A 14,183-nucleotide genomic window follows, 5' to 3' on the forward strand; every position below is an offset into this window, starting at 1 on the left:
TAATTGTTAGTATTTGTTGTTATATCGGCAACGGAAATACATGATTTGTGAAAATTTCAGCTGTCTAGCTATCACGGTTTATGAGATACACCCTGAAGACACAGATAGACAGACTGACAACGAAGTCTCAGTTTTAGGGTCCCGTTTTACCCTTTCGCTACGGAACCCTAAAAATAGGGCAGCTAAATTTCAAGTGAGTTGTCAATTTTCACACGTCGCGTCGCATGCGACACGTTTGACCCGTGTTAATGCAATCACTTGAAGGCTGTTTGGCGTTTGAAATTTGAAAACAAACGGGGTTGAATTGAATTCTTTTGGTTCAAATAATCGTTTGGGAAAAGGTAGTTTATTGACTGAATGATTATGTTGTAAATTTTCACATATTTTAAAAAGTGCATGCAATAGAGAAATGCCACATTATCATACTAATATTATAAATGAAAAGGTGTGTGAGTATGGAGGTATTTATGAATGTTTGTTACTCTTTCACGCAAATACTACTGAACCAATTACAATGAAATTTGGCACACCTATAGAGGGGTAACTTGGATTAACATATAGGATAGGTTCCCGGAAATGTCACAGGAACGGAAGCCGCGGGCGGAAAGCTAGTACATAATATTATATCGTTATACATGAGTAATATATCATAGTCATACCTATAAGTAGGTACGAAATCAATTTTGACTGTGCCATTCATAAGATATTAAACAGTTTCCTGGAAAATCCCAAAGGAAACCGAGATATTCCTCTTGAGAAATTTACACGGTACATGTACTATATTATTACATAATATCTAATAATCTGATTTAATATTAGGAAAAATTATAGTATCTCATTTAATTTGGACAAAGATTTAAATATCTTATGCTGTCTTCATTCTGGCACTAAAGTTTAAAGTTAGAAAAAAATATAATATTCAATATTCCATAATTGCGTGTATCTTTCTTTATTTGTTTCAAAAATTTTTTTACATAATATTGTTACTTATGTTGCATTGAACCCCACACTAGGATCCCCTGTGTTGTGAGGCTCAATCTCTTTCATCGTATTATATAACAAAACAACAAAAAAAATATACCTATAATATATTTTAAACAAATAATTGCCATTTTAAGTATTGAGAGTGTGTGTGTATATTTATACGTACGCATACGTGTATATGTGTGTGTGTGGTACGTTACTTTTGGGAACTTCTGTTGCGCTAAAAGCAAACAAAACCGAGGCGAAAGTCTAGGTAAGTATTTAAAACGTAATCCTAAGTACATAATATGTACATTGTACAGAATGAACAAATCAATGGATTAAAATGTTTAAATCTTACAAAGCATTTCAAGAGGACGCTTCACGCTCCGATTGAGATAAAAGTATTGCAAGAACCTTTCTCACTAAACAATACCGCAGACTACTATGTACTTTTTGTCGTGGAATCTTTTATTATTTACTCATTGGAACATTGGTTGAATGCTTCTTTCGATATTTTTCAATATGTATGATTGTTATTGTATTTATCGGTAGCTACTTAAAGATAGTATTTATATTTATTACGCAAATCTTTGGTGTCTCATGAATCAAAGAAAAATAGTATATACATAATATAATAATGCTTTACTAACTAAAAAAACAAAATATTAAATAACATTATTACGAGTATAATGCCTGTGTGTGCACGAACTAAATAGCCGGGGGTTTGTGAACCGCAATGCTCAGAGCAAATTTACACTACGTTGCAAGCTTCAACGGAAAAAGAGAATATCTCTGTATCTATAGACCTTTAAAGAGCTTTGAAAAAATAAAGCTATGTTCCCTCTGAATATATCATATCACATTTATTATTATTTTTTTCAAACCTGTATCAATATTTTGCTATATTGGCACATGTAGGAGATAAAAATGATCTTTCATAAAACAATTTGGAGACTTTTTATAGTTTCATGCTCGCTTTTAAGATAATTGGTAGATGCATTCTACTGCATACATAGTATAAAATATTTTACAAACTGGGCTGTTCAGCTTATGCTTTAGTTTCAGAAACATCATGTTCCGTCCGTGAATTATGCAACTTCTTAACTACTCTGTACCTGACGATGGCTAAATTCACGTCGAACACCACATACTCCAACATACATTATACCCGCTATGATAATAACGTTTTCCAGATTAATAAAAGACAATTCAATAAGCAATAAATCTGTATAAAAAAGGTAAGCCAGCCGGATCTAATTGGAGAAATAAATTATGGCTAGAGATTTCGATGAGTGCAGCTGTGGCCAGAGCTTAGGGAATACAAAACTAAACAAGGCTGAAAGAATGGGCCACAAACAATGGTTAGGTAAATAACAACCTTTTTGTTTCAAGCCATTCACATTTGCTCTTTGAGTACTTTCAGGTAAATGTTGTGCGGCCTAATTTATGTGTGTTAAAATACTGAAAAAGTAGGTATGAGCTTATTTTTGTTTGCAGTTCGTAAACATATAAAATGTGGCCACTACAATCCAGAATAGACTAATAAAATAAAATAATTATTTTATACCTGCTCATCAAACGCCCTAATGGTTCTTGCCTTGTTTCAAATTAATCTAACATAATAAATACCTAATATTGATTTGATGATTATATCTGATAGATAGAGAAATGTATACAAATGCAAATTCATACTACATATCAATAACTTACAGTGAAATTAGTCTCGAGAAATTTTTGCATATGTAGTGGTGTGTATATTGCTCATATCTTAGAGCGCGTTTCCACTATATCGTTCTAGCCTATACAAAAATGTTTCGATATCCTAACATTACTATTTAATTTTATACTTATCCCTAGCAATACTCTGATTTATGTTTTAAAGAAAATGGTTTTGACTTTATAAAAAAAATAATACATATATCATTCAATTTTACGTCCTTGAGCCAATGACAAGGCGAATACCGTGAAACAATAAAATATCTTGTTCATAATAATTTGTTTCGTAATTAATATTTGACCATAATAATTACGAAACATAACAAATAAATAAATCGTCACTTGATAGTGGAAAGTGGAAACACGCACAAAACCAGAATAAACCAGTTTACGCTGTCCGCAGGTGCCTCGTGCAGTCCGGCGTCAGTCGCTTGGTACCGTTAGAACATAAAGCACACATTTCATTCGAAAATTATAATTATTACGTAGTTTATTGGTTAAATTTTGTATTTGTTGATTGTTGTTATTGTTGTTATTGTTTGTTATTAAAGTGAAACTTTTATTACATCGTCTCAAACTTTTTGGTCTGTGTAGCGCATGTCGCGTGTATCGCGGCTGCCGAGTAGGTATACCTACTCCGTCCGTCACGCGACATGCGCTACACAAAGCAATGTTCGGAACCGTTCGAACAGTTTCACTTTTACGGTTTACCGTGGTTTACATTTTTGGCCGGAGAACACCTAATTCATACACGTCTTCACTGAAGTAAAAATCGGCACTGCTTGTTTGGAACTAATAAAATATTAATAATATTAATATTATATACCTACTTGAATAAAAACTAAAAATAAAATGTTGTTTTTTTTTATTTGCTGACCATACACTACTACAAACGCAAAAATTTCTCCAAGCTAATTTACCTGTATAACTTAAACTGATAGGTATACGTCTTATAACTTATCTGTCTGTCTGTCAATCTGATTATCAATTCATTTTTTTATCATAACCATGGAACTATTATATACTCACTAGCGGTCCGCCCCGGCTTCGCCCGTGGTACATATGAAAAATAGATGTTGGCCGATTCTCAGACTTACCCGATATGCACAGAAAATTTCATGAGAATCGGTCCACCCGTTTCGGAGGAGTATGCAGACTAACATTGTGACACGAGAATTTTATATATAAGATAACTAATAAGCGGATATCGTTTAATTTAGATTTATAATATAAGAGCCCACGACGGCCAGACTTTCCTTTCTTTCGGAAAGTTGAAAGTTTCTCTGTATATATCTCCGATACAGATAAGAACGACTAGCGATTATCAAGTCTGGGTTGTGGTTACTTTGGCAGGAAACAGGTAGTAAGGGTGTATAAAATTGTACCTAACTTTCATTATAGTTTAAAAGCTAAATTTTATATATGTTACTTGTGGACCTATAAAAAGATATTACCTTAAGAGCCAGACAGTTTTCATGGTTCTTACATCTAGCCAGACACATTTAAAAAATAACTAACATATCATCAAATTCACATAACTACCTAAAAGCGTAACAAATATGAAATAACCCACTAAAAACATTAGTTAACTACAATTATTAAAAAAATAAAAGTATAATATATAAGTAATAAAGTTATTACTTATCTTTTACTTAGACTTATGTTGATGGAATTTCACGTATCCCGATGACTTTTTTATTGTGTCATCGAGATACGTGAAATTCCATCAACATAAGCCCCCGTAAAAGATAAGTAATAACTTTATTACTTATATATTATACTTTAATTTTTTTAATAATTATAGTTAACTAATGTTTTAGTGGGTTATTTCATATTTGTTACGCTTTTAGGTAGTTATGTGAATTTGATGATATGTTAGTTATTTTTTAAATGTGTCTGGCAAGATGTAAGAACTATGAAAACTGTCCGGCTCCTTAGGTACCATCTTTTTATAGGTCCCCAAGTAACATATATAAAATTTAGCTTTTAAACTATAATGAAAGTTAGGTACTATTTTATACACCTTTACTACCTGTTTCCTGCCAAAGTAACCACAACCCAAACTTGATAGTCGCTGGTCGTTCTTATCTGTATAGGAGACATATACAGAGAAACTTTCAACTTTCCGAAAGAAAGGAAAGTCTGGCCGTCGTGGGCTCTTGATCTATTACAAACTTTTTAAATATAAACTACAAGTGAGACCTTAAAAATTTCAATATCCTACAATGAATTAAAACAACAGTGCTGGTATCGCATCACTGAGCATTTCTTTGAATATTGCTTTTCATTCCATCATGGCTGACAATATTTATTTTTTGTACAGTTTTTATTTACATTACAAGAAGTAAGAAAAACATACAAATGCTTTGTAGATTACTAATGAAATATTTAGCTTTAAGAATCACTACATAGTATAAAACAAAGTCGCTTTCCCTGTCCCTATGTCCCTATGTCCCTATGTCCCTTTGTACGCTTAAATCTTTGAAACTACGCAACGGATTTTGATGCGGTTTTTTTTAATAGATAGAGTGATTCAAGAGGAAGGTTTATATGTATAATAAGATCCATTAAATAGTGGAGAAGTACTGTTATTTTTGAGGTTTCTAATGTGATGTCGTAAAAAATTACATTGTTTCCGCTTATATTGCAAACGCAGGCTGAACCCTACGAGTTTTATCAAAATAATGTACTAAGTATTATACATATTGAAAAGGTCTACAGAAAAGTCCGCGATGGTATATGTCTATCTCTTATGGATAACCCACAATAATTTTTTTTTGTCATTTACTTTTTACGACAAATAAAAGCTAATTTTCGAAGCGATTTTCACCAATACAGCATTAATCCTTAACCAATTAAATACCTTGAATACATTGTTCATTTAATATAGATCTATATGGCACTTTACACCGTATGATTTAAGTGAATATTTTCGAAGATATTACAGATTTAAAAATTGCGGGACGTAGCGTTTGCGGCGGTACCGGCCGGCCGGGCCGCTATGTTTTTATATACAACGTTCACAGTTTTTCTGTAGTGTATTTAGTATCAGCATTGCACCCGTGCGAAGCCGGGGCGGGTCGCTAGTATGCAATAAATTCAATCCTTTGTGCATCTAATCCATACTAATATTATAAATGCGAAAGTAACTCTGTCTGTCTGTCTGTTACTCAATCACGCCTAAACTACTGAACCAATTTGCATGAAATTTGGTATGGAGATATTTTGATACCCGAGAAAGGACATAGGATAGGTTTTATCCCGGAAATTCCACGGGAACGGGAACTATGCGGGTTTTTCTTTGACAGCGCGGGCGATACCGCGGGTGGAAAGCTAGTTTATTATAAACGTATATAGGGGTAGCGTTAGCTACTATTAAGTATTCTGTGGGAGGTGATACATGTTTTGTTTATAAATGAATAAAAACAATTTTGGACGCGTAAGCAACACGAAAGCTTTGGGGGGAATGTTCCATCAGGATCCATCAGAATATTTTAATATTCACTTGTATATCTAAAAGGAACTACATCTAAATATAATAGGAAGTGATTGAGAAAGTGCATTAGTGTGTGAAATTGTGTGTTGTGTTGTATTCTTAGGTGGTAATCACATATAACTAAAATCCATAAACCTGTGTAGAACTTCGCTTAGTCTTTCTTCCGATATAACATTGCAGTTTCTTTACTGCAAATATCCGCCAAATTTCCCTTTGTATACCAGTTAAAATGAATTTATGAGTGTGTGTGCAAAGCGAGCTGACACGAGGTCTATAAATCAATATAATTTGTTATATAAACATAGTTTTATGGATGAATCTAGCTCCTACACAATGTTATTGCAATTAGGTGGAAATGCCGGTGCTGTGCGAATGCATGGATTTGATCATTTTCTGGCATTCACACCGCAGGTATTTAGGTACTACTCTCTTCATTAAACTTTTTTTTGTGTTCTGCGGGGATTATTCATTAGGATTGTAAAATACAATAAAAATTGAAATGGATACTGACTCTATTATTATTAGTACTACTCTATTATTAGTTAATAGTTAGTACATGCTGATTACTGGTAATATCGATAGAGGTCCTTCTTACAGATATTTCTGCCTTTGTTTTGCAATCTATACTAAATTATTTTTTTTTTATTGTTATGGTTTTCTTCTTCCTCTTGGTTTTAACGTATTGTATGAATAATGTATGTATGTTTTTTTTATAGTGTTATCTGGTTTTTTATTTTATTTTATATATGTATTATAAATATTGTATGTATTTTGTGCATATGAGTATGTATTTATATGGATTAGAAATATGTATACATATATAATTGTATGTATTTATTATTTATGTAGTTGTGTACTTCTGACCTACCTCCTCCTTTATCACTTCACACAGTGGGTTGCCTGGAGATCACTCTTTAGTGATAAGGCCGCCCTCTGTGCTAGTTTAGCTATAAGTTTTAGTTTTAAGTAATTTGTATAACTAGCATAGTAAAGTGTTATAAATAAATAAATACTAATATTATAAAGCTGAAGAGTTTGTTTGTTTGTTTGTTTGAACGCGCTAATCTCGCGAACTACTGGTCCGATTTGAAAAATTCTTTCGGTGTTAGATAGCTCATTTATCGAGGAAGGCTATAGGTTATATAATATCATCACGCTACGACCAGCAGGAGTGGAGCCACGGGGGTGAAACCGCGCGGAGCAAGTTAGTTATGTGATAAAGGTGTTTGGAATAAAAATACATTGAATGTCTTATAGTTTAATTAAATCTCTTAAGCTTATTATAAATTAACACATATATCTTAAAACAGCTCTGACTAGCAACATTGTCATAAATATCTCTTAAAAATGTATTATTCCATAACGTACATAATTATTTAATGTATCTATTATACATTATTTTATACTAACACATGTGTTGACGACGAAAGAAGAAGACAATTAAACTTGCGCGTATAAAGTTTATTGATTAAAATTACAGAGTGCGTTTGGTAGATTAATTTTAGTGAGGGAGTGTCCTGCTCAGCGGTTGCGTGGCGAGTCGAAGTAGTAGAGGACAGTGGGGTCAATCCGCGGCCAATCGCACGGCGCCGCGACGTGACGACGCGATGACGCAGTCGCAACGCTCCGTTCCGCACGATTTTGTTGCGGCAACATGCTCCCGGCCTTGGAACGTGCTGGTTCCAACGAACTGTCGACCACGAAGCGAAGAATCAGCTATCTGGTGAAGGAAGCGGACAAATTTTAGTGAACGCCCGACGCACGATGCCGTCTGCAGTACGAATGTCGGCCACTCGTGCTACTCCATCTTTCCCCGGATATGTCGCGTGGATGCGCCCCAAGCTCCACTTCAACGGCGGCAATCGGTCGTCCTTAATGAGAACGAGCGTGTTCTCCTTGAGCTCCCCCTTGTGCTGGTGCCATCTGGTTCGCGTTTGCATCTCGGAGACATACTCTTTGGACCAACGATTCCAAAAGTGCTGGCGTATTTGTTCCACCCTCTGGAACCTCGGGAGACGAAGCTCAGGCACGTCGTATAGCAGCTCAGCCGTTACAGGTGCAGTCAGCGGACGACCAACCAGGAAATGTGCAGGGCTAAGTGGAAGGAAATCATTGGGATCTGTGGAAAGATGGGTCAAAGGACGGGAGTTCAGGACAGCTTCAACCTGGGTCAATACTGTGCTAAACTCCTCGAACGTTAGATGTGCGTTACCTACTACACGTTTGAGATGGTGCTTGCAGCTTTTTACTCCAGCTTCCCACAATCCCCCGAAATGACTAGCGTAAAAAGGTATCATTTTAAAATTAATATTTTGCGAAGTTGCATATGCTTTAATTTCATCAGAACAGGTAGCTAAAAATTTTTTGAACTCATTCATGAGACCGACAAAATTCTTCCCATTGTCAGAAAAGATAGTCACGGGTTTACCTCGCCGCGATATAAAACGTTTCAAAGCTAATAGATATGATTCCGACGATAGATCGCTAACAAGTTCCAAGTGAACCGCGCGTGTAACAAAACATATAAATAAGCATATGTACGATTTTTGCAACTTAGCACCTCTGCCTTTGCGATTCAACGTGAACACTGGGCCAGCGTAGTCGACACCACAACGTATAAACGGATAACCTGGGTCCAGACGCTCCTGCGGTAGATTCCCCATTATAGGCGCGACCGTAGTCGGTTGCAGTCGTGCGCAGCGCATGCACGAATGTACCACCTTCCTAGCGAGGTTTCTGCCGCCGACCGGCCACCACATCTCTCTGATCGTAAACAGTAGAAGCTGTGGCCCGGCGTGGAGTAAACGTTCATGCTCGAACCGAAAAAGCAAAAGTGAAAAATGATGATTAGCTGCGATTAAAATAGGAAATTTTTTATTAAAACTAAAATTTGGCGAATTTTGAATACGCCCACCTACACGAATTAAATTATTATTTGCGTCAAAGAATACATTTAATTTAGAAATTTGATTGTAGCCTGATATATTCGTTATATTTTTATTATTTTTAAGCGCATAGTAAATATCGGGAAACGATTCCTGTTGACTCAACTTTGCTAACGTTAATTCAGCACGATTTAATTCCTCGACTGATAATAAACCTGTCCACTTATTAGTTTTATTTCGCGCGTTATTAATAAAACGTAATACATAAGCAGCTGCGCGTTTAAGTCTATTATATTGTGAAAATCGAGAAAAAATAATTAAATTATCGTTTAAATTATTACTTATGTGACAACAAATATTCGTAGATTTAATTTCCGGCAAATCTGAATTAATTAATTTGGAATGTTTTAAATCGGGCAATTCAAAATGTACATTATGTAAAAATATCGGACCCTCCCACCATAAAGATGAGGAGCTAAGCGCTTCTAGACTTTGCCCGCGTGAGACTAAATCGGCTGGATTATCCTTGCCTGCGACGTGACGCCATGGATGTTCCTTGGTCAGCTCGTGAATCTCTGCCGTCCTATTTTGAACATAAGGTTTTAATAAATTAATAGGCATACCTAACCAACCTAAAACGATAGTTGAGTCTGTCCAAAATACAATTTTATCAAAGTTTGAACGCAGTGATCCAATAAGCTTATAATATAATCGTGCACCTAACAACGCACCACACAACTCTAATCTAGGTATAGTTGTAGGTTTAGTCGGCGCGATCTTACCCTTCGAACATATCAAGCGCACTGTGACATCAGCTGTTGCATTGATCGTACGAGCGTATGCGCAAGCTCCGTACGCGACCTGTGAAGCATCGGTAAATATATGTAGTTCGGTTCGCACTGGATCAATGCACATAACGTGACGCGGTATTCGTAAACTACTAAGAAAAGATAATCCATTTATAAATTTATCCCATATTTGCGAAATTTCGTTAGGAACCGATTCATCCCACGTCAATTTTAACAACCAACATCTTTGTAATAAATGCTTTGCGATAGTAATAAACGGACTTAATAATCCTAGCGGATCGTATATTTGTGAAGCGCACGATAAAATAATACGTTTTGTCACTACTTCACTCTTTTGTATAATTTGCGTGAAATAATAAATATAATCATCGAGACTATTCCATCCGATACCTAAAGTTTTATTGTTACAAGTTTTATGTAAACATAGATCGTGCGTTTGCCATTCATTAACGCTAGGCGTAATTAAATTTAAATTATGACTAAAAATCCATTTTCGTAATTTAATACAAGCTGACTCTAAAAGACTACTAGTTTCTTTACAAATATTTTCTAATTCGGATATAGAATTCGATGAAACTATGAGATCGTCAACGTAAAAACAATTATTAATAGTATCGGCTACATACGGAATATTCGAGTGTTTGGCTAATTCCTTTAAACATCTACAACTTAGATACGGTGCGGATGCCGTTCCGTACGTCACGGTGTTGAGTCGGTACACCCTCAGTGGCTCTGAGGGATCATCCCGCCACAAGATCAGCTGCAGGTCACGCTGATCTTCAGCAATATTCAATTGCCTGTAAAATTTTTCAATGTCAGCGCATGCAACATACCTATTCTCGCGAAAACGTAATAAAATAGAAATTAAATCACCTTGAATAGCAGGTCCAATCATTTGTATGTCGTTTAATGATACGCCGGAACTAGACTTCATACTCGCATCAAAAACTACGCGTAATTTAGTTGTGGTGGCGTGCTCCCTAAACACACCATGATGCGGTAGGAAATAGTGCGGATTCCCATACGTATTGACGAGACTCATATGACCTAAATTAATATACTCCTGTATAAAATCAGAATACATCTTTTTATAATTAGTATTTTGCTGAAGACGTTTCTCTAATGCGTAAAAACGACGTTCAGCTTGTGCGCGTGTATTACCTAATAACTCAGGTGATTGTTTCAACGGAATTGAAACACAGAAACGACCATCGGAAAGTCGACGTGTTGTGCGAATAAAATGTTCCTCACAAGCAATATTATCTTCGCTCGATAATTGCTGTAATTTATTGCTAGGCGCGGATAATTCTTCTAATTCCCAGAAATTCCTAACTAACTTATCGAGTGAATCATCTTCCGTGGATAATGTCGAATAATTACAATTAATATGTGATAATTTTTTATTACTAGTATACGGAAAAGATTTAATTGCACCTGACACTATCCAACCTAATTTGGTGTTTTGAAGGAAAGGACCACTTTTCAGGCGCATTTTTCCTTCAGTTATTAATTCCCAAAATAAATCAGCACCGATCAGTAAATCAATAGGTTGACTTTCGTAAAAATTGGGATCAGCTAACAATAAATTGTGAGGAATATTAAATTGATTTAAATTAACCGTGGTTGTAGGCAATTTTGATGTAATTTGGGGCAAAATCAAACATTGAAAACGGGCAGTGAAGCTCCCGTCGCGCGATTTAATTTCAATGTTACAAGATTGCGAACATTGCGTAATAGAATTACCTACACCGTGAATATGTTGAGTGGACTGTAATATTCGTATATTTAATTTATTTGCAAATGATTGCGTTATAAAGGATCGCTCGCTTCCGCTATCTAGAACTGCGCGTGCGCAATAATACTCACCCGATTCATTATATACTTCAACTATCGCCGTAGACAATATGACAATTTGTTGCGAAGAATTGTCATCCTTTGTATGCATAACGGTTTGTGCGTGATTATTACATTGAAGTTGCATGTGTGCGTTATCTACTGAAACCACTGAAACGGGATGCGTATTAGTAAGCGAGGGGTGCTCGTACGTAGTTAACGTCACTGTATTTTGTTTAATTGGTGATAATTTAATTGCATCACAAAGTAAACTATTGTGCTTTTGTTCACACTTTCTACACGGACCAAAAAGACAAGTATCAACTAAATGACCTGGGCGCATACAATTAATGCATAAGTTTTTATCATTTATGAAATTAACCCTATGTTGCGGAGATAAGTCGAGAAACTTCTGGCATGAATACAGCTGATGCCTTTCGCTACATAGCAAACATGACTTGTAATGGCTGCGCGACTTATTGGATTGCGATTTAGATTGTTTGTTATCCGAAACTATGTTGCAATGAATTTTGGATGATGAATTTTTATTTTGGTAAGTAGAAAATTTATTTGAGTTATTTGAAATACTAGGTTTATTGTGATTTACGGATAGTGTAGTTAATAAATCGGCTTTTTCTTTAATGAATTCTAATAAATCGTTTAGTTTAATAATTTTGTCCTTATGTAATTTATAAAATGTGTTTTTATATTGTTCCCACTCGCGTTCAGTGGTAGGATCTAACTTTGAAACTACGATATAAATAATCAAAGTGTCCCAGTATTCCGTGGGTTCTCCTAAGATTTTAAGAATACGTAAATTTTTTAAAACTGTATCAATTAAATTGTGTAATTGAATAGCCGATTCTCTTGAGACGTTTTGAAGTGAAAATATTGCTTTAATGTGACTTTGCACTATCAAACGCGTGTTATTAAAACGGTGTAATAAAAGCTCCCATGCAACCATATAATTTTCGGATGAAAATTCTACGTTTTCTATAACGATTTTGGCATCGCCTTTTAAACTCGCCTTTAAATAATGAAATTTTTGAACCGGTGGTATTGTTTTCGAATTGTGAATTAAGGATGAAAACGTGTCGCGAAATTCTACCCAGTGTTCATGTGAACCGTCAAAGCTAGGTACAGAAATAGTCGGTAATTTTACTGAATCGTTATTAAAATTGTTACAGGTCGTATGGTCGTGCGCTAAGGAACAGTCAATGGATTTATTAACAGATCTATCCTCGGAATTATCTGGGTTTACCATGCAGTCCAGCATCGCCAGGACAACATAATATTCCCTCTCAAACTCTACGCGTGATTCTATGAGTTTATCCGTTTCTGACTCCGGGACAAGATCTTCGATTTTACTTTGAACTTGGTTGAAATCGTTCATTAAACTTTGTGCACCTGGTATACGTAATTTTAGTTCTGCCCTTTGATGTGTATCAAGATCCACGTTTTCAAAAGACGAAACATATTTCTTAAAATTCGTTAGCCTACATTTGATTAATCCCCTTTTTTTCCTCAAATCCTTAAGCTCCTTTTGCTCAGAAAGAGACATAATGACTGAAGTAAAAAGCTACAAGTACTTACGTGCCACGTGAAGCAGATTCTTCGGTAGCGTAAAAGCACGTGAGGAGGCAAGCAACACCGAAAGCTCTGGAATATACAAAGCACAGTATCACTCAGATGAAGCTTTACAGGGTTGGATAAATTAGCTGGCCGTCTTACCAAACTGCACTGTAATTTTGCGACTTCTTCGCCGATTGCGTCTCCAAAATCCAGGATGTGATCCGGTGTCGAAGGTCCAGAAAATGTTGACGACGAAAGAAGAAGACAATAAACTTGTGCGTATATAGTTTAATATTTAAAATTACAAAGTGCGTTTGGTAGATTAATTTTAGTGAGGGAGTGTCCTGCTCAGCGGTTGCGTGGCGAGTCGAAGTAGTAGAGGACAGTGGGGTCAATCCGCGGCCAATCGCACGGCGCCGCGACGTGACGACGCGATGACGCAGTCGCAACGCTCCGTTCCGCACGATTTTGTTGCGGCAACAACATGTCAACATCGATTTTTATACTAAATATTAAATTATTTCTAAATAAGCGTTTGTGTACATTTATATGACTAGTAAATTTCTTATTTGTTACTGACATAATATTACAACATAATTAATAATAATTATAGTTAAAACATTGCTGGTTTATTTATTTGTGCAAGTTCTCCTACAAACTCTATTAAAATTATGCATTGTATTTGGCTCTCTTAAGATAAATAACTCTTTTTGACTCGTGTATATAACAAAAAATATATATAACAAAAGAAAAGTATATTTTTATGTATATTCTCAATTTGGCATTATAATTTTCTAGTTCTTTGTAAATAATATAATATCGTGATTTATGTTTGTATTCTAGGTTAAAGCGCTTATAGCTTCCCTAGCGAATGTATATTTTTCATATATATATATAAGACTTACT

General features: G+C 35.3%; 1 protein-coding gene and 1 long non-coding RNA gene across 3 annotated transcripts; one reads left to right on the top strand and one right to left on the bottom strand.

Moving 5' to 3' along the window:
• Window positions 1-7,643: 7,643 nt before the first annotated feature.
• LOC149903536 (uncharacterized) lies at window positions 7,644-10,585 on the bottom strand. 2 transcript variants are annotated; one of them, XM_090108841.1, is made up of 2 exons: window positions 9,846-10,585; window positions 7,644-9,646 (listed from the first exon to the last, which is right to left on the bottom strand). In XM_090108841.1, exons 1-2 carry the CDS (start codon window positions 9,854-9,856, stop codon window positions 7,891-7,893), a joined length of 1,767 nt encoding a protein of 588 aa, XP_089964967.1. In that variant the 5' UTR covers window positions 9,857-10,585; the 3' UTR covers window positions 7,644-7,890. The 2 variants fall into 2 exon arrangements, with proteins under 2 accessions (XP_089964967.1, XP_089964966.1); XM_090108840.1 differs by having other exon boundaries at window positions 7,644-9,924; window positions 10,499-10,569.
• Window positions 10,586-11,099: 514 nt separating this feature from the next.
• On the top strand, window positions 11,100-13,115 carry LOC149903537 (uncharacterized). The gene is made up of 2 exons (XR_016457406.1): window positions 11,100-12,258; window positions 12,893-13,115. It is a non-coding gene; the product is annotated as an uncharacterized LOC149903537 (long non-coding RNA).
• Window positions 13,116-14,183: the final 1,068 nt, after the last annotated feature.

Source organism: Colias eurytheme, chromosome 13, assembly GCF_061535395.1.
Source record: "Colias eurytheme isolate Ceu_HAF_F1 chromosome 13, ilColEury1 Martin Lab GWU primary, whole genome shotgun sequence".
NCBI lineage: Eukaryota > Metazoa > Arthropoda > Insecta > Lepidoptera > Pieridae > Colias > Colias eurytheme.

Excerpts from the sequence above, each read along its gene's own strand:
- LOC149903536 (XM_090108840.1), bottom strand. The coding sequence starts at position 10,534 with ATGTTTAAAGGAATTAGCCAAACACTCGAATATTCC. Across the intron at positions 9,925-10,498 it reads GCCAAACACTCGAATATTCC|GTCGCGTACGGAGCTTGCGC; the intron begins GTATGTAGCCGA and ends GATGCTTCACAG.